The sequence below is a fragment of the Bidens hawaiensis genome, unplaced genomic scaffold, assembly GCF_021521415.1.
Source record: "Bidens hawaiensis isolate Kalapana, Puna unplaced genomic scaffold, B.hawaiensis_p1.1 tig00004269_1, whole genome shotgun sequence".
In the NCBI taxonomy this organism is placed as follows: domain Eukaryota; kingdom Viridiplantae; phylum Streptophyta; class Magnoliopsida; order Asterales; family Asteraceae; genus Bidens; species Bidens hawaiensis.
The window spans coordinates 26,200-51,585 of NW_027491256.1; the positions used below are offsets into that span (position 1 = coordinate 26,200).

Sequence of the window (25,386 nt, forward strand, 5' to 3'; positions counted from 1 at the left end):
GGAGATTGTTGGGTCTAGATTAGAGTGGTTTGTACTTAGTCTATTTGTGTTTGGGTTAAGCATGTAATATGGGCTTTGGCTAGGGGTTACGTATGTAAACCGAGATCCCTTGGGATCTTGGTGGGCTTTTGGTTAGTTTGGGCTTGTGTAGTTGGTCCCCTATATATAGCATGTATTGTATAGGGTTTAGATTGTTTGCTTAGTTGTTTTGTTTGGTCGTCTAGTACTTCATAGACGAGGTTGTATTTGTGCTTAAGCACCCGACGTATAATATAATACGTGTGTTTTGAAGTATTGCTCGTGTCTCGTGTTGGTGTTCGTATGTGTTCTCAAGTCACAGAGTATTAGATTTCCGCACTAATACTTGGTTTGTTGATATCATAGCTGTAGTTATCCAGATTCGGGACTTACAACATCAACATTAAAAAAGAAATATACATAAATATTAAAAAATAAATAAATAAAATACATCTTATCAAATAATGCTCAATCCATGAAATAAGCTTATATCAGTCGGGACAATAACCTGAAATGATATAGTCGAATATTAATATTCATATTATGTAAGAATTGAATTATGTGCACAAATGTAAAATTGATGTTTATAAATTATAACCAGAAAATTTGAATGGCTTTACTGGAAAAAGGAAATAGTGATAATGTCCATGGTATTTCCGAATTTGATATACAACATAAAGGAATAACATGTATAACAAAATCACAGGAAAAATATGAAACTTAAAATAAATAAAACCACCATTGTTATATATATAAAACATCACCGGAAAACCTTACCGGAAAACCGTAATAAAGTCCACATATCAATTACATCGTCGATTTTGATTTACAACCTAAAGTGATTATAAGAAAATCATATAGCAATGAAAATAAATATAAAACGTTATAGGAAAACATTACTGGAAACAAAGATAATCTTGTCGGAAAACATATAACAAAACCTGCCATTAGACTATAAAATATAACATTACCGGAAAACGATTAATACCAATCTAGAACACCGGATATATGAGAGGGTGGAAGAATAAGCCGAAAGAGAGAGAAAGAGAGATTAAAATGGTTAAGGTTAAGAATTCTTAAGGATTGAATATAATGTATGAGATGATTTGCCAAGCATTAGAAAGGAAATAAATGATTTGGCATTGAGGTGACAATAAAGTGGACATCCTAGAATGATGACATGTGAAAATTGTTTATTGGTTTAATAGTTTGTATAGATATAGATAGATGTAATATGTTTGTTGGTAGTTAAAAAAAAGTTTTAAGTCTTATATCACTACCAATGCACAGGTTACAAGTATACACTGCACTATCCGCAACACACTGTGGTCCATGATTACTGATGACGTGTCAATTCCAATACTTGAAAAACGGAATTAGGGCTAAATTCATCCCCAAAATTATCATGTAATTGACAAATTCCATCCACTGTTAACACACTTTTGCATCTGAATCTGTCAATTGATTCCTATTAATTGATTCAATTTCACCTTTTTAGCCCAAGAAAATTCTAGGGTTTGGTTAAACCACACATATAGCTTCAGAGGTACGTTTTAATATGTTAAAGCTTTGATCTTGGATTAATTTTTGATGGGTATTTAGGGGTGGAGTATTGGGCTATTGGGTTTGATTGATTAGGTTAAAAAGATGGTGAATTGAGGTAGTAATAATAATATTATTAAGTGGGAAGATGAATGATGTTGAGCTACAGCGGCTGCCGAAGCCGGAGAGTACTACTGACTCGTGTTCGGAATTTGAAAGAGGGTTAGAGGAATTGATGAGGGGGCAGTTGGATGATTGTATGTCGTTTGAGTCGTGCAGCTCTCCGCGGAATGATGACGATGATGATGAGAGTGAAGGTGGTGGTGATTTGGTTGCGAGAAGGAGAAGGCGGTCGGATCTTGAGGGTGATGATTTGGCAGAGACGTCGGCTGCGAGGAGACGGCAGTCGCGGATTTTGAGCAGGTGGGCGGCTAGACAGGCGCAGGAGATGATTACTACGATAGAGAGGAGGAACCAGGAGAATGAGTTGTTGGCGCTTGCGGGTTTGCAGACGGTGTCCATGCTTGATTCTTCGTTTTTGAGGGAGTCGCAGTCGAGGTCACGGTCTCCTAGTTCGAGACGACAGGGGAATGTTGAGAGACCGAGTTCACGTGCGTCGTCTATATTGCAGATGTGGCGGGAATTGGAAGATGAGCATGTGTTGAATCGGGCCCGAGAACGGGTTAGAGAAAGACTCAGGCGACAGAGTGGTGTGGACTCCAATATGTCAGAAAGCCGAGCGAGTGAGCACGAGAGTGAGACCGATTATCAAGAAAATGATGGGTCGGTTTCGGGTTTAACCCGTGAGCAGTCTCCTGATTCAGTTGACCTTGATACTGAACAAGAGAGGGAGAGAGTGAGGTTAATAGTTCAAGGGTGGAGGGAAACTGGTGTTCCGGAGAGTGGTGGTAGCGCGGGCCCGCGAGCCGAGTGGCTTGGTGAAACCGAGCGTGAACGGGTTAGGATTGTGAGGGAGTGGGTTCAAATGACTAGCCAGCAGAGGGCGGCTCGTGGTAGTCATAGAGAAGAACAAGGTGCAACGGTTAATGATCAAAGTCATGATAGGACAGGTGTTGACCAAGATGAAGGTCATCCCGAGCATATTAGACGAGACATGTTGCGTTTGCGTGGGAGACAAGCTTTACTTGACTTACTTGTTAGAGCTGAGAGGGAACGGCAAAGGGAACTTCAGGGCTTAACCGAGCATCGTGCGGTTTCTGATTTCGCTCATAGAAACCGAATTCAGGTCAGTTTTAGTTATACATGTTTCAAACAACCGATAAAATATCATTTTGTGTCCATCTATTGATAAAATATTATTATGTTAGTCGTTACTGAGAGGCAGATTCTTAAGAAACGAAAGACCCGTTGAGGAAGAGAGGCTTCCATCAGTTGCAGCAAGTGAGTTAGTCCAGCTCAGACAACGCCACACAGTCTCTGGTCTCAGGTACGGGTCAAATGGGTCCGGTAAAAGGTTGGGTTTTTTTTTTCATTTTCATCTTTTGATGGGGTTTTCTATATCTATGTTAATTAGGGAAGGGTTCCGGTCCAGACTAGAAACGATTGTTCGTGGTCAAGTAAGCAGTCAACCTGAAAATTCACCAAACAACACATCCGATTTTAGAACCGATGAGACTCATGCAAACACTCCAACCGAGATTGAGCATGAAAACGTTGTTCATAATCAGGAGCAAGTTCAATCTTTGGTTCAAGCAAACATGTATCAGGCTTCAAACCGTACGGTTAGTTTGGAAACCGCTGCAACCGTTCAAGTTACAAGTCAGCAAGCAATGGTTGATGAAGGTGAAGATTGGCAAGACCATGGTTCAGAAGATGTTGATCGTAATTGGCAAGAAAGTTCAGGGACTGAAGTAGCCAATGAAACATGGCCTGAAGGACCTTCTGAACCGCTAAGAACCCGACAAACCGTTAGAAGAACCAACAGATTTCACGCACCAGAAGATGATAACGTGTACAGTATGGAATTAAGAGAGCTTTTAAGCAGGTACTTTTGATTATTAAACTCATTAGCAATTTATTTATTTTTTGTCTGATTTTTTTGTTTATAACAGGAGAAGTGTTTCTAATCTTCTTAGAAGTGGATTCCGTGAGAGTTTGGACCATTTAATTCAATCGTATGTCGAAAGGCAAAGTCATGGGCCCATCGATTGGGACCTACACCGAAACTTGCCCACCCCGACATCACCGGAGGGCGGTCAAGAACCGCATGAACCCATTGATAGACCTTCACTATCGGCACCATCGCCGCCAGTACCACCGCCACAACCGATTTGGCACCATGATATGCCTCATTCTAGTTGGTCCCCTCACAGCATCCATCGTTCTGAACTTGCAAGTCAAGTATGTGATCCTGTTAATTTGTCGTTTAGTATTTGAATTTAATAATAATAATTTTTAATGGGAATTTATGGAGGAGTGGGAGATGATTAATGATTTGAGGGCTGACATGACGAGGCTCCAGCAAGGCATGAGTCATATGCAGAGGATGCTTGAGGCGTGTATGGATATGCAACTTGAATTGCAACGTTCTGTACGGCAAGAAGTTTCTGCTGCTTTAAATCGGACAGGTGGCAGACAAGGTATATATTATTATTTTAGTATCTTAACTGATATTACTAATTTTATAATAATTGCTAGAGGGGTAACTGATTAAACAAGTTCGGGTCAACTGGTTGGTACATGACAACGGCGGGTCTCACACTTATTGGTGTATCAAATGGATCTCAAAATTTCTATTATTATACTAATAATGTTATCTTTTTAGTAATTTAGAGGTTTTATGAACTAAAAGTACACGTCAACGAGACTAGTTCCATTTGGCCCGTTTCTATTTTAGTTGTTTTTGTCTGTTTGACCCGTAAAAAGATAAATGGTCAAAATATGATGTAGGTGTTGATGCAACAACTTCTGAAGACGGATGCAAATGGGTTCATGTCAAAAAGGGGACCTGTTGTATTTGTTGTGACAGCCAAATCGATTCGTTACTGTACAGGTACCTGATTTGTGACTTGTGAGCTTTAAATTCGTGACGTTTACTTAACTTGATATTATTATGTGGTACAGATGTGGTCACATGTGCACGTGCTCAAAGTGTGCAAACGAGTTGGTTCGTGGAGGAGGGAAATGCCCCTTATGTCGGGCTCCTATAGTTGAGGTAATCCGAGCTTACTCCGTATTGTAAAAAGAAGTTACAAATCGGGCCGAGGTAGAAGAATTACATCATCTACTGCTCACACGAGGTGTCTCATATAGTCATATGTATAGTGTTTTTTTCTTTTCTGATAAAAGGTCTGCATTGTATAAACGAAGGACAGTCGGCACGTTTTGATCGTTTTGATCGTCGTAAATAAAATTCCCAAGGAATATAATTTTGATTGTGTGTATAATTGAGGGTATCATTGTCAGAGTGGTTGAGAAATTGCATCATGCTACACTAAAAGTCTCTGCCTTGCAAGAGTTGTCAAAATATAATTCCAGGTCATGGCTCATGTTAACCTATCTAGTCTTTTATTGTTTTGGATCATTCTACCCTTGTCAAGTCTTTTTCATTATCAACAGTCATTAAAACCAAATGCAAGAATTGTCTTTTTTATTTGGTGGTTATGGACCTGCTTCACTTGCTTTCTCTATAACTCCTTCACTTTATGAAAGGATATGATGATCCAAACACATTAACCTCTACAATTTTATAAATATTATTTTTTCAAATACAACATTAATGCCAAAATATTCCATTATATTGAGCAAAACTATACAGAGTCTTACAGTTATAACTTATAAGAAAAGAAGTTTGATAAGTTGACTAGTTTTCAATTCAATGACTTAAACCCGAATCCAAACCGAGTAGCATTTGCCATACAAATCAAGCATAGGGTAAAAGACGAATGGAAATGACATACAATGCGTTACAAATGAAAGAAAACTTCCTCTCGACAGGAAAAAAATTTAGAAAGAAAAAATTAAAAATCACGAGTTTTCTATTTACGCTTGCCAGTTTCATACATTGCATCACTGCCATACTTTAACAACAGTATATGCTCGGTTCTCTTCATATAGATTCTCACGAATACGGATGTGATGTCATGAATATTTGAAGGGCATTTTATGAAAACCAGCTTCTTCCAGGACCATTGGATTTCATCTTTAAAACAAGCTCTTCGCGTTGCGCTTCTACTTCTGCATATTTTAGGCTCATGTTGAGATATCGTTCTTGAAGTTCACTTAGCTCCCTTTCAAGTGATGAAACCTCATTCTTATGTTCTGTGTTATTGTCTGACTCATGAGCGGGTCCCTCAGACATGAAGCTGAAAATTTATAATAACAGTAATAATTAGCATATACATGTGAAAAAGATCAATTATAAACATATTTAATAAAATAAGTCTTTCACAAACCTTTTAAGCTGTACTTTATACATTTCATTAGCCTCCAAAGCCTCAGCGAGTGCAACTTCTAATGATTGGATTCTCGAGTCAACCGTACTAACTTCCACATCCTATGGAATAAAAAAGTTAATGTCAGGAAATAAACGATAAAAAATAAATATCAAAAAATAAAACAAATTAATGAGACCTCTGTGAGCTTCGTTTCCTCATGAACACTACCGGTACTATCTGATTCAGCTGAAATAGCCTCATGCTCAATCGATTTCAAATCTTTCTTCATGTATTCATCTTTTTCCTCTTGGAGACGGTTTATTTTCCCCTGTAGTTGACTATTTGACCGCTTCAAACGCCCAACTTCGTTTTTCAACTCAGCATCTTGTGCACCTAATGCTTCTCTAGCAGTCAAATCCCCTTGAAGCCTCAAAACTTTTTCTTCCAAAACAACTTTGTTCCGTTTGTGATCCTCTAATTCAATCATAGACTTCTGCATACTAGATACTTTTTCAAGTAACGAACTATTCTTCTCTTTTAACTGTTTATAATCATCAGATACCATTTGTAACGAAGCCGACAATCTTTCATTTTCAAACTTCATATCGTTTAGTGCTTTCTTAAGTGCCACAATTTCATCCTGTAACACGGGAAGTCTCTGTAATTGGACTTTAAGGCTTGAATTTTCTTCTGTCAGTTGTTCGGTTTTGTATTCGCTCGATTTAATATTAGCAGAAAGCTCACTGACCGTGGTTTTTAGTTTCTCTTCACTAGACCTTGTGTTCTCTAACAATTCCATTAATTTCTCATGGTTAGATACTAGCTCTTCACGGTTCTGTTTGGAAGAATCAATCTCAATCGTTAGATCTGAAATCCTTTTTTCATATTCAACCTGGATAGTATCAAGCTTCTTCTCAGATAATCCAAGTTTTTCTTCAAGTTCTGCTATTGATTTTAACATTTTATCCTTTTCGGCACGCAAAACATGCATTTCAAGCACAGCTTCTGATGCCATTTTATCCCTTTCATCATGCGTTGCTGATATTTGTGAATTCAAGTGTTCGAGTTCTTGTTTGAGGTTTTCAACTTCGACAACCTTATCTGAATACACCTGATTCAACATGTTCTCTTCATTCACACACTTCTCCATGTGTTCTTTCAATTTCACATGTAAACCATCAATTTCTGAACTAAACACGTTTTCTTTCGATTCAATCCCATCAATCGTTGATGATAACTTTTCTTCTAAATCTTCTGAAAATTTTGACAACTTCAAGAAACTATCTTGTGATTCCCTTAATTTGGTTTCGAGAACTGTGCACCGGTTATTTAATTCCAATCTTTGCTGCCTTAATTCACTATTTGACTTTTGAAGCAAGCTGCATTCTTCCATTAGATTTTCTGTAGTTGATTCTAGTTTAGGGTTTGCTTTCTTTAAATACTCGCATTCTTCTTGAGCTTCTAAAAACCTTTTCTGCATGTCCTGCACTTTCTGTCTCGTGTCAACTTTCATAGTTTCTAATTCATTTTCCAATTTCCCAATTTCCGCCTGTAATTTCAGAACTTGAGATTCCGAATGCTCGGCTTCTAAACGACTCGATTCCCGATCATCAGTTAAATATCTTAACTGAGATTCTAGTCCAGCTATCCGCCCTGATAAATGTAGATTATCCTCTTCAAATTCTGCTAATTGCTTCTCTAATTCATGATTATGAGTCTCTAATTCCAGTAATTTCGTTTCAAGAATCTTGTTACTTGAAACATGGGAATCTTTTGTATCATCTAGTTCTTTTTGCACAAGTTTCAAACTTTCTTCTAATTGATTATTTAACAGTTTCAGATCAGATAACTGAGCTGAATAGTTGACCAACCTGCCATCGGTCGAAAGATCCTTATTTGATTCTTTAAGCTTAAAAAGGAGATCTAGATTTTCATCAGTAAGTTCATTACAATCTCTCTCAAGTTCTTGAACCTTCTCCTTCAAAGCTTTGACTTCTTCACTGAGATCAAGAGTTTCCATTGACCGTGACTCACTTTCCTGCGACTCAGTTTCCTTCAGAACCGGTGCCGCAACAGCTTCTGATATTTTTGCATTTAATTTATTTATTTCTTCTTCTTTCAAGCTTAATTCTTGTCTCCATTTCGACTCATTATCGAGTAGAGTTTGACTTTTCTCTTCCAGGGTCTTCTCTAGATGAAAGATTGTATCTTCCAATCTTTTTTGAGATTCTTGATATTTCTGTAATTCAACATCTAATTTCCAGCTGTCATCACCTGCTGCTGGCTGTTCTGATGATTCAAGATTCTTGATCTCCAGTTTCTGTTTCTCTATGGTTTCTTCTAGTTCTTGAAGAACAGAAACAAGCTCAAGGTTTGACTCTTGAGTCTTAGTCAACTGTAGAGTCAAATCATCATTCAAATCTTTCTGAAACTTCACTTCTTCTTCAAGTTCTTTTTGGATATCTTTTTTATTCTGAACCTGAATCTTTAAATTATCAGCATCCCGTTCTTTAACTGCCGACTCACCTAGGAGAATCTTCAAGTGTTTGACTTCATCTTTCAACCCCTTACATTCTTTTTGCAATGCAGAAAGCTCCATAGTCACATTTTCAAGATTCTTCGTTTGACTAATTGTTTCGTTTCTTGATAAGTCAAGATCCACTTTTAATTTTCTAGCGTTTCGTTCCCATGATCTTGCTTCTGCACGAAGCTCTTCAGGTGTAGACGCTTCGGAATCTAGAACAAATTCAGATGAATGGAAAGTTCTTAACGGTGATGCGGGAATATGTGAAGCTTTCCCAGATTCTTGTCTTTGATTTAGAAGATTCTTTCCCGAGCGGCTTGACCTAGGAGAATCATACACATTGACCAAACCTGTTGACTCGGGCCGTCCAATTAGATCAAGTGTGCCTTCACTTAAGTTACTAATAGAACTTTCTCTCCCAAAAGAATCATCCATGGAATCAAAACTTTGATGTGATCTCACCGTTGATGAACTCGTTGCCTGTAAAAGAAATAATAATGTTAGATGACATCATAATTGCAAAAAAGTAAATACTGCACATAGGCTTGTAAACAAACCAAACAATCAGTGACCACTTTGTGAGCTGTTCAGTGGGAAGTTCGTTTAATAAATAAACGAACAAATATGAACAAGATGTTTGCTCAGTTAGTTAGTTAAACGAATGTGAGCACACGTCTCATTCGTTCATTTATGTTCATGAAGGTTCGTTTACGTTCCTTCATGTAACTTCGCTTATGTTCGCTCGTTTATGTTCACTAGTTAATATTCGTTTTAAGTCCGCTCGTTGTTAATATATTCATTCAATTTTAGACCCCACACACAAACACGCTCATTTTCTTAACGAACAAATACGAACAGGAAAACCTCATTCATTTTGATTGTTCGTGTTCGATCGTTTGTTCGGTTATAGTTAAACGAACAATCACGAACATGCTACGTTCGTATGTGTTCGGTTCGTTTACAGGCCTAGTTAAAGTTAGATGAAAATGAAAAATACCCTGCTACCAAGTCCTCTTGCATGCGATGTATCAACAACGCTATTGGTCGATGAAGATCCTATATTATTAATGTTTGCAACATTTGGTGCATCTGACATGTTATCTAAATCACTATATTCTGAATTAACATCTTCTGCAACAGAGTTGGTGTCTTTCCATCTGTTTTCATGAAACATGCTGCATGTTACAACCAACCTTTGCTACGATTGGAAGAGGAAACATTAATCTTAACAAACTTTGTTTGGAAACAAACCTCGAATTTGCCCGAGGATTTAAGCACTGAATAGCCACCTGCAAATTAATAATCCAAATTCTTCCTTCTGAGAGAGCAAATATGGGACCTCATCTAATACCAAAGGTCTACTTTTAAAAAATTACAAACTAAACACCAGCCCATAAGCAGAATACAGTAAAGCTTCTTTTAAATTAATTAACTGATAACTTTATCATGTCCCAACTTGGGCCTGTTAAAAAGATCACAGCTTCCTATACAATGATAATATGATATATATTAAGATTTTTTTGTCCTATACAGCTTCCTTTATCATGTCCCAACTAAAGCTTCTTTGTCCTATCTATAAGAACAAAGGAGACGCCCAATGTTGTGGTAACTACCGAGGAATCAAACTACTAAGTCATACTATGAAGCTATGGGAAAGAGTGATTGAGGTTAGACTTAGACGAGAAACTCAGGTTACGGTCAACCAATTTGGCTTCATGCCGGGGCGTTCCACCACAGAGGCAATACACCTTTTAAGAAGATTAATGGAAAAGTATAGGGAGAAGAAGCGTGATCTACATATGGTGTTTATTGACCTAGAAAAGGCCTACGACAGTGTGCCACGGCAGGTGCTCTGGGAGTGCTTGGAGGGTAGAAGAGTGCCCAGGAAATACATAGAGATAATTATGGATATGTATACCAGGAGTGAAACAAGTGTCCGTGCGCCAGTGGGGGAGACTGATTTCTTTCCTGTAGAGGTAGGTCTTCACCAGGGGTCAGCATTGAGCCCGTTTCTTTTTGCAGTAGTCTTGGATGAGTTGTCAAAGTCGATTCAGGGGACTCTCCCGTGGTGCATGATGTTCGCAGACGATATTGTGTTACTTGCTGAGAAAAAACAAGATCTAAACATGAGGCTTGAGGAGTGGCGAACAACCTTAGAGACAAAAGGTTTAAAGATTAGCCGATCTAAGACGGAGTACCTCCACTGTGATTTTGGTGGGATAAACGACAATGAAGACGCACAGATCACAATTGAAGGGCAGGTGGTCCCGCAGGTAACGAAGTTTAAGTATTTAGGATCATTTGTTCAGAGCGATGGGGAATTAGACAGTGATGTGACCCACCGAGTTCAGGTAGGATGGTGTAGATGGAAGGCAGCCACAGGTATATTGTGCGACAAGAGTTTCCCGACTAAACTAAAGGGAAAATTCTATAGGGTGGCAGTTAGACCTGCAATGCTATATGGAACAGATTGTTGGGCCATCAAGAAGGCACAAGTGCGGAAGATGGAGGTAGCAGAAATGAGAATGCTACGTTGGATGTGTGGGCACACAAGGCTAGACCGAATAAGAAACGTTGTGTTTCGCGAGAGATTAGGGGTGGCGAACATAGCAGACAAGATAAGAGAGTGGAGATTGAGATGGTTTGGACATGTAAAGAGAAGACAGACGACGAATCCTGTTAGATCCGTAGAAAACATTACTATAGAGGGGAGAAGGGGTAGAGGACGACCTAAATTGACTTGGGATGAGAGGATTAGGCATGATTTGATAGACCTAAACCTCTCCGAGGACATGGTTGAGGATAGGAATTCGTGGAGAAGTAGAATTAAAGTTAAGGATTTTTAGAGAGAATTGAATAACTTAGGGCTTAGACTTAACTTATTTAGGTCACATACCATAATGGTATTTCCCTTACATATATTATTATTATTATTATTATTATTATTATTAGCTTTTATATTGCTGTTAAACTGTGACCTTATTATTAATATTATTATAATTAGTAGTAGTTTTTATATAACGGTTAAACTTTGATTTCCTTTATTTTGCTTCATACACATGTACTTAGAGCCGAGGGTCTCTCTGGAAGCCACCTCTTTATTCCTTTGGATAGAGGTACGGTGTGCCTACATCCCACCCTCCCCAGACCCTACCTATAGCTTTGCTGTCGGTGGGATTTTACTGGGTATGATTGATTGATTGATTGATTGATTAAGATTTTTGTATAAATCAAGAATTCAAGATCCTATTCATATCATAAATTTATAATTCTTCAAAATTACAAACATATCTAGGAAAAATTAGTAATTTATGATTCTGCCGTGGTTTTCTTCGCCTCATAACTTAGATCTACATCAAGCTTGTTTCTAATTATTCTTATTGGATTCAGATACTCCGGCGTTGTATTCCTGAATCTTTATAATGTTGTCTACAATGAACATTTTTTAACATAAATTCAGTGAATATGATACACAAGTTACAATCGACCGTTTTATGCATATACAAGTACATCTGTTGAATGTGGAATGCTGTCTATAAAATAACAATCTATCAATAAACTGATCAACAAGTACTTCTCTAAATTAATAAATGTTCATGGACCCGAATATATAAAGGTTTTTCTATACACGTTAATCATAATAATAAAATTAGCAATGAACTAATGATGACGATAATGCTAATGAGGATTAGAGTATTGACTCACCTGTAAAATGGTTCCATGATCACACTTTTTTAGAGGTAGCGCAACAGGGAGAGAAGTTTCAGAGCTAAAATAATTAGACAAATTAACAGTAACCTCTCCAAGGATACCCGATCTAGTTGATCCCTGCAAAAAAGAATGTTATCAGATATAATTATAAGTTATAAATGTGAGTTTAATAAGTGGAGATATATATAGTTGTACCTTTGAAATTAGAAGCTTATACAGGCATTGTTGAAGCTCTTTTGATGAGTCATCATGAGAGAGCCAAATGGATTCTGATAAGGTTTCTGTCCATCTACAATTTCCATTGTAAACAGATGCTTTACCTGTTTTGGTAACAGTTTTATCTGTTTCTACGGATACGAGAGATAATGTAACCTTATCCCATCCTGTAGGTACCTGTGTATATGTATTTAACTGTAATTACCATATTCTCAAAGAGTCAAAGGTATATGTGTAATATCAAATTCTATATATAGAGCCCATGTGTAACCATATTATACACAATCAATATATGATACTAAATCACAGTTACAAAACCGTGAAAATGAATTCTTAGCAAACAAGATGTAATGGTTACAAGTTTACAACCAGAAATGATAGCTACTTTAAATCTAGCAAAGGCTACATATTAACTGAAAATTGGTTCATATAACTGTAAAGTATCTAATAGTCCTTTGCTCAAAAGCAAAGACTTTTTGCTAAAAGGTTTAGTATTGACATAATAATTATCCTATGTCATTATTAATCATAGTATGTACATATCGGTAGCCTTTTCTTCTAAGCATTTCAAAACAATATACCAAATTAGGTTTCTGTAACTAAAATTAGGAATAATTTATTGCATAACCAAACCAAATATTCAAAAAGGTTACACTAAGGCCTCCAAAATATTAGCACGGAATTAGGCACCAATAAAGCATCAATTTGCTTTTGTTCATGCCAACTCCACCAAAAAATTGCCGAAAAACAGCAAAACGACAAAAATGCCCCTAACTTTAAAGCTTCTTTTTTTCCGAACGGCAACTTCAAAGCTTCTAACACATTTACCGAGTCTCATTAAAGGAAAGGAAAGGGAGGGACGTATAACGACAAAAATACCCGAAATCAACTCAAATATATTTCGTCAAATCAATCCAAACCTGATTCTGCCGAGTAGATTCACGAACATTATTGTTATTCTAAAACTCTAAACATATATAAAAGACTTTAAAATTGCCAAAAACTGCAAACTATAAAAATGCTCCTAACTTCAAAGCTTCTAACACATTTAGAGTTGTAAGTAAGTATAATGACAAAAATACACAAAACCAACTTAAATATATATTTTGTCAGTCGATATAAAGTTGATTATGTTGAGTAGATTCAACGGCGTTTTTGTTATTTTAAAACTCTTTTTAACATGTAGAACTCAAAAAAAAAATCTATCTCACTTAAAAAATTTCCTCCAATTTTTTTTTATCTTGTAACTTACTAAATAATTAGTGTGTAATCAAAACTCATAATATATTATATCCATCATTAAAAAGAGATTTATTTACAAATAAAAAAAAACATATTTACAAATAAAAATAAGTTTCTCTTTCCAATAATTCATTATTCACCAATCTTAACTTGCAAGTGAATACACAGCAGAAACAAAATCATTTCACTGCAATCATCAATCTCCTAAAACTTGTAATACAAATTCACAAAACTTACTATACACTAGACGTCTTCCTGAAGTAATAGTAACAATAATAATAATAATAATAATAATAAACAGTCCTCTACTTAATAAGCGTGCACAATATATATACCTGAAGAGCTTGAAGACTGGAGAATTTGAAATCTAGTTTCTCGCCTGATTTGAAATCAAGTGATGAGGATGAAGAGGAATTGCGTTTGTGAAACCTGTTCATCATCTTATGCTTCATCATCTCCTTCATGATTCGTTTGTTAAATTGATTGCAAAATGAAACCCTTGCTTTTGGTTTCACACAGTTACAGAGAGAGAAGAAAAAAGAAAATGGTGGAAAGTGTTGGTGCGCCTCCAAATACTCTGCGTCTTTTTTATATTTATATTATTATTATTATTTATTATTATTATTATGTTTGTCGTTTACGTTGGATTTTTGGAAGACCTGCCTGCAGTTACTATATTTACTATCGGTAAATAAATAAAAAGATTCTTACAATAATCGAATTAAGATATTTTTAACTATACATTTATTTTTTTAGAAACAAGGGTATAATAGTAATTTTAGACCCATTTAACTGAAATACGTGACGGTCATCTATGCTAAAGAGTACCCATATTATCTGTTACAAACGATTTGTAAGCAAACTTTTAATTTTAGAAAGGTGAGGAGCAAACGTGCAATATAAGTAAATTATAAAGAGCATGTGATTAATTATTATAAAAAAAAGTTACAGATGAACGTTATAGAGCGTTTTTAGCCTACGTGATGTTATTTGACGTCTTGTTAACATGTTGGGCGAGTTATATAAGTGAAAGGTTGATAGAGAGAACGGTTTTTAGTAGTTTTTACTAATTTGGATGTGTGGTAACTTTAAAGTTTTTTAAAAAGTTACTGTTGATAATGTTGGGTTATTATATTATATATAAAATATATAACGTCAACTAATGTTGTTTTAAAATAATGAGTTGTTGTTCCTTACCATTTTTGTTGATCTCGTTCACATGTTGAAAATAAATATTAAGATGGCCCATGTCTTTAATGGTATTTTATAAAATTTATATAGAAATTCAAAGGTATATTATTGAAAGAAAAAGAAAGGTTATTTATTTCAAGGGAGATGTGGACATTAAAATAGTGTTTTTAAATATCAGGATATTTGTGTTTTTGATTACTTTAATGGGTTTGAGGAAATGAAAACGGTGTGCAGATTCCGTAAGGATTCGATGTATTATGCGTGCCTTTTTAATAAATAATTTTACCCTTAGGCTATGTGTAGTGAAGGAGCTACAATTGGGGGCGAATTGTGACACGTGACGTCCAGTTAGCATGGAGTGGAAATTTGTTTTTGGGGTGTAATGGTATAGGGGCTACAAGTTGGGCCTACAGTTTCTTCTTTTATTATTTTCTTTTTATAATAAACTAAACAAATAAAAACCAATTTATTTAAATAATTAAATAAAAATGCATTAAAATTAAAAAGTAATACAAAAAAATTAAAAAACATAACTAATAACGCATTAAAATTAAAAAAAAATACATAACTAAAAATATTAAAAAACATAACTAAATAAAATACTAATATCCATAATGTGCATTTTTTCCATTCGTTGTCGTTGCAATAATGCGGCCTCCTCGTGTAACCCGGCCGCTTCTTTGAGGGATTTGTATTGTTCACTCATTTACCGCAATTCCAACATTTGGGCAATCTTTTCGTGTTGTTTGTCGGTTTCTCTCATGGCCTCGTTGAGTTCCTCGACACATTTTTTTTGTTTTTTAGCGATTTCTCTCATGGTAGCGGCGAGTTCCACGAGTGTCGGTTGGTTCGGGTTGTTTGTAGGATTCTTTTTGCTAAATTTTTTGAAGAATTTGGGTATGAATTATGTATGAAATGGATATAAAATGAAGAAGAATGTAAGTGCTCTACCATTGAGCCACATCCAATTTATATAACTATTAAACCTATTAAAAGAAGGATTTTATTAACAAAAAAATATATCTTGTTAACCAAATATTTGTTTTTCTTTTTGAAGTTCACCGTAGTTACAATAGTGTCCGCCCAAAAACTCATAGTAGTTATAATAATACTCTGTTACCTAAGTTCGAATCTCCCTTACACTAGTATGGCCCATATTTCAAAGTACACACATAAACCGACATCCAAACATGGAACAACCCCCCCCCCCCCCCGATAGAAGGAAAACACCACCTCACATTATTAAGGAAATTAAACGTTATCATTTGTAAATTGTAATAGTGTAATGCATTTTGTAGTATCAGTTACCCTTGAAAATATCTTAATACAAAAAAAACATTTTATCTTTCATGTTACACAATTTTTTTTCTACAGTTGTATCTCTTCAATACGTTGAATATATAAACTTACACACTAGGGTGACTCACAGTTGAATTGATATAGTTGAAAATAATAAAATTTACGTCAGAATGTATCTAATATATGCCCAAGACAATTTATTGGTATTCAAGATGTTATTCACGTGTCAACATATATAGAGTAAATGGGGACAATACATGGATAGGTAGGTGGTCAAGGTTATGTGAATTTCTATCTATTTTTGCTCGAGCGGATAGAGGACAATACAAGAAGTTTGATCTATAAACCGACATTCATGCGGTTTTATCTGATTCTAGACCATTTTCTTGCGGTTTAATTGTTCGCATGTGGGTATTTGGATTCCAAAGGTCAAAAGTTGGAGGTATTTATGGATGGTCGATGACACGTCTATTTTTTATTTGGTTGATAATAATAGTCGTCACCAGCAAATTGTTGATGATTTTAGTATCACTATAATCATTTTAGTTCACTGAGATTTACTTAAAAACAGGGATACCATGGGACGTGGGTGATTATCGGGTAAGAAGTGGATTGGCCTATACCAGACCGAACCTAAAACATGAAGGGACTTATATGAGAAGCGAGAACTGGACAGAGAAACAATAGATATTTTTCAGGTTAACAGGTTTGGGTCGGGTTACATACAGATCAGGGTTGGACCGATAAGTTAACATGGGCTAGTTACAAAAGTAACGTGGTTGAATATGCATATTCAACTTGGGGGCTGAACGGAGTACTCATACAACTTACTCTAATAAAATAATGATTACATTTAGAGGTGGCAATGTGAGTGGATTGGGTTGGATTTGGGTGATGGGTTAGAATGTGTATGAGTAAAGATGGGTATGGGTCAACATGGATTTTTAAAATAAAGGGTTAGGATTAGTATGGGTTAATATGGATTTTTAAAATAGAGGGTTAGGATTAGTATGGGTCAAGATGGGTAAAGCTAACCCATCTTAACCCAAGTGAAAGTTAAAATATAAAGGGTTTCAAAAACCCCTAAAAAATAATAACTCAAAGTATAAACCAAAAACGCAAAATGTAAAATAACTAAAATGTTTCTCTCATCTTCCTCATTTGTTAAAAAAAACTCGGTTTGTATCGGTTTGGGTTCGATTTTTCGGTTTGTTTTCCGGTTCGGTTTTGCTTTTTTTCATTTCGGTATGTATTCGGTTTCAATGATTTCAGTTTTGATTTCTCGGTTCCTATTCGGTTTCGTGGGTTTTGTTAAAATAAAATTTGATTGAGCTTGTTTTAGTTTATTCTAACCCATAAACAAACCCAGTTTAACCCATAATCAAAAGTCACCAGCATTTTCACAACCCATTTTGACTTTCTTGAAAAATTCTTTTGATCCATCCTAACCCATTTCAATTTTAAAAATTTTCTATATTGACCCAAAACAACCCATTTGGATTTGTTTTACCGCCCCTAATTACATCAAATAAGTACTTCAAAATGAAAACAAAATTACAGGTTTTAACAATGGAGCTCAAAACAAAAAAGAAGACATATCCATAATATGTCACACAGTTGTTCAAACAACAAATTCAAATAACTATTTCTTCAATCTTCCCTCAATATTTCTTTAATCTTCACTCGATGGATACTAACCGGACTTTTTCAAATTTGACATTACATACATACATTTACATTGATATATACACGAAAACAATTTGTCCATATTGTAACAACTGTCAAAATTTGTGCTCGAGTTGAACATTTTTAAAAGTAGATGAGCATGAGTGTAATAAAGCCGAAGTATATTCAAGGAGCAAAAATGAAAATATATGTCAAAAAAAAGTATTAGACGGTCTGTCTATCTGAACTCTTTGTTTCATACCGTTAATATTAGGGCTTGCATGTGTATAGCGACTTTATGGATTAGAAGGTTGTCTAATCGCCTACAATATTTTAACGGTTCGTCCATCAGCACTGCGAGTTTCTAAAGCTTGTTAATTACATGTTTCAACATCATTTATGTTTATCTCAATAAGTATGGTTATATAAGGACATGCCTAGACCTACATTACCCCATGCATTAACATCTCAAAATCATTCCCCAACCTTTCGTACCCGCCTCAAAGTACGTGCCGACCCGATGACCCTCCTCGAAGTACGTGCCGACTCGAGACAACCTGACGACCCGCCTCAAAGTGCGTGCCGACGAGACTAGTAGACCGACGTGCCTCGATTTGTGTGCCAAGGAGGTGTTGATCAAGATTCTCGATATACGTGCAAGTGTCGAAGTGCTACCCGAGAGTCTAGAAAATAATAAGCCAAACAAGGTAGGCATAATGTCCGAATAAAACAATAATAATATAATAAATGCTTAGACACTAGTAAAGGGTATAGTCAATACCTCGAAAATAAACAAAAGAAAATAAAGCAAAGAAAGTATAAAGATAAAGATAAAAGTATAAATTCTTATAAATGAAATATGATTATTATATAAATAGATTTTAAATAATAATAATAAAAGAAAGAAAAAAGAAACAAATAAAATAATCTTTATTAATAAATAAAAATAAAAGTATTACTTAAAGATATTTTAAAGGAAAATTGGTTTTAAATACTCCCCACTATACCTTATTGGCAAATAACAGGCCCAACTTTACATTTGGTTGGTGACGATCACAACTAAAATGGTATTTGTTTTTAACGGTCCGCGACTAACGGATGACTAACTCCGTTAGTTTGTTGCTGAATTGGCAAGTCTAGTTGTCAAAACCTTGATTACGTGGCGTAATACCCTTTCTTCTTCAACCCTTAAAACCCTATCTTCGTCTTCACTCACTTACCACCATTCATGGCGACCCTTCAACGCCTGCTTTCTCAAGCTCGTCGCCACTCTCCAATCTCTAATTATCATTATTCTTCTTCATCCCCATGGCTTCCGCTTCACAGATCATTCTATTCTTCACCAAACCCTGATCCCAATCCAACCCCAAACGAACCCATTTCCACTCGACCCCAATCCGTACCCGTTCAACCCGTTTCTTACCCAATCAAACCCAAAGACCCGGCCCAACCCGATTCGAATACCCATAACCCACAATTTCATGGAAACACTGGTTGGAGTCGTGAAGACGTTTGCTTCGTCAAGGATTTTAATCCATCGTCTCCGGTTTCGTATCCGAATAGGGTGGCACCGTTGCCGGAGGACAAGAAGGGTGATGGTGGTGAAAGTGAGAGGACGAGTGAGGAAATGGAGGCGAAAAGTAGGAAGATTGAAGCGGATAATCGGGTGATGAGACGGGTGTTTTGGGTTGGGGTTGAAGAACAATCGGTCCCGTTTCCGACAATGGTGAAGGCGGAGGAAAGGAAGAGTAATAATAATAAGGGGCAGAAGGTTGTTCATGTTATAATAATATAACATATATAGATAGTCCATGAGAGAGAGAGATGAAGATACTTGCCATGTAAGCTGCCACACAGGCCATATTTTGACAACTAGGTTTGCCAACTCAACAACAAACTAACGGAGTTAGTCATCCGTTAGTCGCGGACTGTTAAAAACAAATACCCCTTTAGTTGGGACCGCCACCAGCCAAGTGCAAAGTTGGGCCTGTTATTTGCCAATAGAGCATAGTTGGGAGTACTTAAAACCAATTTTCCTATTTTAAATAATAATAAGTAAATGAAAATATATATATTGTTTATATTACTCATATAAACTAAATGATGTATATATATATAAGTATACGTTTTGAAAAACGTAGATTTTAGAAAAGAAAACATGTCAGACTAAAGGTTTGAACGTAAAAATAAAAAGTACATGATTTGAACTATAGGTTCAAACATGATTAGAAAAAGAAATATAAAAAGAAAGAAATAAATATAGATATGATATTCTTTGTTATAAATGTTATTTAAGGATATATTATTCTTAAGTAATAAGAAAAGAAAAGTATACGTTTCTTAATGAAGAAGAAACGTAAAGTTTAAGAAAAAGAAAAATAAGTTAAACTAGGGGTTTTAACTTGTAAAAGAAAAGAAAGAAATAATATTTTAAACTAAAGGTTTAAAATAAATAAAGAAAAGATGTTTTGAACTAAAAGTTCATAAAGAAAATATAATCGAGGTAAAGATTATAAAAAGAGACTAAAGGTCTTAAGCCGGATTGTATATCTGACTAACAAAAAGTTATACTTGTACTATAGGTGCGAGATAACAAAGAAGAGGGAAAGACCCTTGGACAGTGTATTGAAGCTGATCCAAAAGAAAAAGGGAAAGACCCTCAGACAGTGTATTGAAGCTGGTCCAAATCGAAAAAGGTGAACACGCCCCAAACTTTACAAACTTGTTTAAAAACGAGTCAAATGAATTAAATGGTTTACATGGGACTACGTGTCACTAAAACGTTATAAACAAAAGTAAAAGCGCTAGCCCTCAGGCGGTCGTGTACGTTTGTTTGGATCCTTACATATGTTGTATACGCGGTGGGCACACCGCACCACACCTGGTCATATTACGCTTTCCTGCGGGGATCATGACCATGTGTATACGAATGTACTTAACTAAGTCGAACGATGTGATGTTTGCTGGAGTATTTAGTGTAGAGACTTGAGTTTATAATTGTGTTGTTTTAAGCTTGATTATTCCTTAGCCACGATGGGCCGAGCATAACTATGTTCGAGGGGTAATCAAGTAAAATAAAATATTTTCGCGTCAGCGTGTTCACCAGCATATCGCTGACGTATTTTCTAACATTTCAGGAAATCACAGTATTAAGAATTGGAGCCATTCATGAAGTGGATGTTCGCAAGGTAGAGATGACTCATTATTTGAATTATCAAAATAATAAGCTAAATTAAACAAAGATTTATAAATACAAATACTTGGGTAATTATTTCCCGAGAAGCTTTCAAAACAAAGGAAATTATATTTTATTAATTATGGTTTCAAAGTATATACATATTTTATATTAAGAAATCTTCCGCTAAAATAAACTCTGATATAATTACAAAATCGGTACCAACTGTTGGTCACACGCCTAGGCCCTAAGTCGGGGTGTGACAGGTTGGTATCAGAGCCATCGATCTTAGCGAATTAGGTATTCAGTTATACCTAGGCTTTGATCAAGTGATAGGTAATTTTTTTTTGTATATTATATAAGTTTAGTAAAGTTTAATACTTAAATTAACAATATCAAAATTTAAATGATATATATATATATATAAGAGCTAAGGATAAGATACAACAAATACGGATAAGATAGGAACATCTTTACATCTAAATTATAATGCAGAAATAGTCGACTATCATTCGACTAAAAGAACAAGGCAACTTCCGATAGAAAAGGAAGAAGAAAACACGAATTTAGCTTTACCCCAAAATTTACTATATGAATAGTAAAGGGGTTACAACAAACAAAAACAAAAGAAATGTTTGAAAACAACAAAGGAAAAATACTTGAAACATGATCAAGTAAACCAATTAGTAGAAAATTCATCGGGGAAAAATACCCTAAAAAGATATAAATAAATATCCTCATTCATGATGAATAAGTAAACATGAATTATAAATTATATATAAAATAAAACGATACATTCGTCCAATTGGTAGCAATAAAATTTTGCTAAACCATTTCGTAATAGAAAATACTGCCCAATACAGAATAGGTTCTGATTCTCTTAAGTATTAAACCTATCTATGGATTATTAAAGTATGTCAAAAGAAGAAAATATAAAAGGAAACTCTTCCAAAGAAGTTAGAAGTGAGATAAACAAAGAAATGAATGGCCAATTTAGGGACGAAGTTCGACAGATGATTAATGAAGCTGTAGCTCCAATTATAAAGATGCTTAATAACCCTGGACAATTAGAATCAAGAAAAAGGACTCAAAGCGAGCCTGATTCTTCGAAAGAAAGTTGTAACCAATTTAGTCATGAGAACGACTTAAAGAATAAGAATAATAAGAAACCCAAACTACATCTGGAATATTTTTTGAGAATTTCAAAGCTAATAAACCTAAGAAGTTCCGTGGAAATGAAGATACCATATCTACCTTGAAATGGCTTAAGGAACAAGAGTCAATCTTAAGCAATGTTTCATGCACAGGTGAACAAGCCAATTGGTGTTCTACGCAAATGTTCAAAGATAAAGCTCTTGAGTGGTAGAGAACATTAATTCAAGTTAAAGGAAATTAAGTAATGTACAATTTAAGTTGGGAAGAATTTAAAGATCTTATTATACAGAAATTTTGCCCAATTAACAAAATAAAACAAGATCAAATCCTGCCATGGGACCAGAAGGTTGTTAATAACAATCTCAAGGAATACAATACTAAATTCTTAGAATATTGTCAAGTAACTCCACAATTAGATGATTTGGAGTACGAAAAAATGATGAAATATATATCCGGGCTACCAAAAGAGACAAGAAAGGTAGTAAAAACCCAAGTACCACAAACAACCTCCGATGCCATGATGTTGACCAAATGTGCAATAAAGCCGGAGAAAAAAGAGATCAATAAAACAAAAGAAATAAAGAAAAGCAAGAAAGAAAAAGGATCGCCTAAATTCGCAAGACCCATATGTGAAAATTGTGGAAAAAGGCAACTAGGAAAATGTAAGAAACTAATCAACATAGTCATGTGTACTTCTGTAAGAGAAAAGGGCATTCAGAGAATGACTATAGAAGGAAAACGGTTATGTGCTACATATGTGGAGAAAAGGAACATTTCAAGAAAGAATGTTTGGAAAATAAATCAAGTAAGAGCAAAGAGGAAAAGAAGAATGTTGGACACTCATAACGGATGCATGAAGAAATATCAAAACAATCAAACAAAGACAAGAATAGGTTAAGGGAATGTTAACTCTTGTAAATTGCCATTAGTCTAGTTAACTCTTGTAACTCGATTACAAACTCATTATAAACGAGAGATTTTGTAACAATGAATGGGTATATAAGTCCCTAATATATAAAGAAAATATTAGCATATAGATCGTGTCTATACACAAGAATGCTATTATTTATTCAAGTTTAGAAAATTTTGAACGTCTATCATAAATAGAAAAGTGAATATAAAGAAAAGAATTGATTAAATGAGACATAACAATATCAATCCTTAAAGAAGATAAAAACTAAGAAAGAATCAAAATGATGATGGATGGAAAGAAACTATCAAAAGCATGAAGGATATGATATCATGAAGATTTCTACAAAAGAGATTCGATAGATTAATATCTAGTTAACATTAGTAAATATTTAGAATACTGAAAATAAGGTAAATAATTAAACACAATTGGTCACTGTGTTTAGCGATTTACAAATACTTATGATATTCTAAATTAAAAACTTACTATATCATCCAAAAATATAGAATGAACAAAAGAGATATACTACACTAGGAAGCATTAGTAAAAAGTTAAACAAGATAACTATAGAAGGAGGTTATCTATTCCTTATCAAATCACGGAAATTTATTTACAAAGAAGATTGCATGTAAAACAAGATGATATAGAATTAGAGCATCTACTTAAGATAGTAGATTCACATAGATGCTGAAGAAACACCGATCCGATCCCCTTAACGGGTCCTGGATCTAATAAGTCCACAGGGTAGGATACAAGCACAACCAACTACAATATGAGCACAACCCCCTGTTGGGTCATGATTTGGTTAGACTGACGCATATCAAAAGGCCACGACATGATCAAGACTAAAGTGATATAAACGAGGACGAGTTGAAGAATTACATTTCGGTTTGTCTAGTAATACCGAAATCCCTATGGATTTCGGTTAGGCTAGTTTGGGCTTGGTTGGGCTTGGCCTTTGAGCCTTTTATGTAACCCTATATATAGTTAAGTTTAGTCATCATTTATGGTTAGAGAGTTGGTGAGCAGAACTAGAGACATTGTTAATCAGTAGTAGCCACCATTAAGAGAGAAAACTCATGTACCCAATGATTTGTTAATATATTCGTGTGCATTTGGAGTATTATTGTGTTCATCATATTTATATTGTTCTTCTGTACTCGTTCTTGAATCACCACGGTGTTAGGATTCCGCACTAACATCGTGTTTGGGTTGATATCATATTGCATAGATCCGATTTTGGGACTTACACCCCCGGAAGTCCAGTGACAGAAATCTGCAAAACAAGCACTGTGAGCTTGTTACGGGAATGACAAGAGGGGGGTCTTCCTGTAACCACCCTCCGGTGTGAGAATAAGTACAGTTCTAAAGGAGAGAAAGTACTTAAGTAATTTAAGTAGATAGTGGGGTGTGAATGAATACCTCATACAAATTGAGAGAGTATTTATAGCCAAAGAATGTGGGAATATGATTGGCCCAGCTGTCCCATTCTAGAAGATCTCTCATAACCATCTAGACATGTGCCTTCATGTGATAGGTTGAGCTATATGTCCCATGTGCATGGGTATAACAACCTGGACACATGTCGTTCTATGATAGGACGAGTTAACCCTGACTATGTGCACGGTTATAACAACCTGGCCAGGTGTCCTTTATTCATTGGTTGATGGGTCACGTATCCTTCAAGTAACGATCTTGGTAATTCTTCTAGAAGGTAGTTAGTTAATTACAGCTGTCCAGTGGCATTGCCTTCCGTTCATCTTAACGGGTGGATATGTTATCCTGCGGACGACTTTGAGGGTGCCTGGATGCTTCCGCGCATGGTCCCAAGGACGTATCATCTTTCTTCCTTTAGTGGGTTATGCGGGTGATCCATATGTCCCGCTGGTGGCATATGAGGGGCTTCCCTCTGACCCACGGATGATACTTAAGGGTATTTGGGTTTTTTTGGTTCCCTACCTCTATAAGTCCCCCCAGTACATTGTTTCCTCCGTGTAAATTTTTATGCGGGTGAAATTTTGGACTTAAGATATATTTGGGGGTTTTTTCTTTTGAATTTTGAAGTTTTGACAGAAATATCTTCTGTTGTGGTGTGGATAACCATGAAAAGGACAATTTGACAACTTTCAGGTGCGTGAACAAGTGACGAGACGTTTATGCCGGCTGCCACTGTACCCGAATGTATACCTTTTTTACCTTTTCGAATTTCCCGCGTGACGTGGCGTTTTCTGAGTGGATGACGCCTTTCTCTTTCCACTGTTCGTATCCCATCGCATTAATTGCGATGGGTATAAATAGTGGAGATTATCTTCTTTTTGAAGTTTCTATCGCCTTCTGTTTC

The 25,386-nt window shown here is 35.6% G+C and overlaps 3 protein-coding genes across 4 annotated transcripts; 2 read left to right on the forward strand and 1 right to left on the reverse strand.

The window, feature by feature from the left end:
- Positions 1-1,367: 1,367 nt before the first annotated feature.
- Positions 1,368-4,904, forward strand: LOC143625955 (uncharacterized). Of its 2 annotated transcripts, none has more exons than XM_077096165.1 (7): positions 1,368-2,806; positions 2,889-3,007; positions 3,095-3,565; positions 3,633-3,921; positions 3,995-4,160; positions 4,471-4,573; positions 4,645-4,904. In XM_077096165.1, exons 1-7 carry the CDS (start codon positions 1,709-1,711, stop codon positions 4,760-4,762), a joined length of 2,364 nt encoding a protein of 787 aa, XP_076952280.1. In that variant the 5' UTR covers positions 1,368-1,708; the 3' UTR covers positions 4,763-4,904. The 2 variants fall into 2 exon arrangements, with proteins under 2 accessions (XP_076952280.1, XP_076952281.1); XM_077096166.1 differs by having other exon boundaries at positions 3,633-3,912.
- A 404-nt stretch (positions 4,905-5,308) lies between these two features.
- LOC143625957 (uncharacterized) lies at positions 5,309-14,240 on the reverse strand. Its single transcript, XM_077096167.1, has 8 exons — positions 13,986-14,240; positions 12,388-12,585; positions 12,187-12,309; positions 9,733-9,770; positions 9,479-9,638; positions 6,154-8,961; positions 5,976-6,076; positions 5,309-5,885 (listed from the first exon to the last, which is right to left on the reverse strand). The coding sequence occupies exons 1-8, from the start codon at positions 14,112-14,114 to the stop codon at positions 5,684-5,686; spliced, it is 3,759 nt and encodes a 1,252-aa protein (XP_076952282.1). The 5' UTR covers positions 14,115-14,240; the 3' UTR covers positions 5,309-5,683.
- A 4,793-nt stretch (positions 14,241-19,033) lies between these two features.
- On the forward strand, positions 19,034-19,600 carry LOC143625931 (uncharacterized). Its single transcript, XM_077096144.1, has one exon. The coding sequence runs from the start codon at positions 19,034-19,036 to the stop codon at positions 19,598-19,600; it is 567 nt and encodes a 188-aa protein (XP_076952259.1).
- Positions 19,601-25,386: the final 5,786 nt, after the last annotated feature.

Bases quoted from the DNA above. Each gene is read 5' to 3' on its own strand.
- LOC143625955 (XM_077096165.1), top strand. From the start codon at position 1,709: ATGAATGATGTTGAGCTACAGCGGCTGCCGAAGCCGGAGAGTACTACT. The intron at 2,807-2,888 runs GTCAGTTTTAGT...TTATTATGTTAG, and splicing joins CTCATAGAAACCGAATTCAG to TCGTTACTGAGAGGCAGATT. The intron at 4,161-4,470 runs GTATATATTATT...AATATGATGTAG, and splicing joins TCGGACAGGTGGCAGACAAG to GTGTTGATGCAACAACTTCT.
- LOC143625957 (XM_077096167.1), bottom strand. From the start codon at position 14,114: ATGAAGGAGATGATGAAGCATAAGATGATGAACAGGTTTCACAAACGC. The intron at 12,310-12,387 runs GTACAACTATAT...TCTTTTTTGCAG, and splicing joins ATAAGCTTCTAATTTCAAAG to GGATCAACTAGATCGGGTAT. The intron at 9,771-12,186 runs GTGAGTCAATAC...ATTAATTTGCAG, and splicing joins ATCATGGAACCATTTTACAG to GTGGCTATTCAGTGCTTAAA.
- LOC143625931 (XM_077096144.1), top strand. From the start codon at position 19,034: ATGGCGACCCTTCAACGCCTGCTTTCTCAAGCTCGTCGCCACTCTCCA.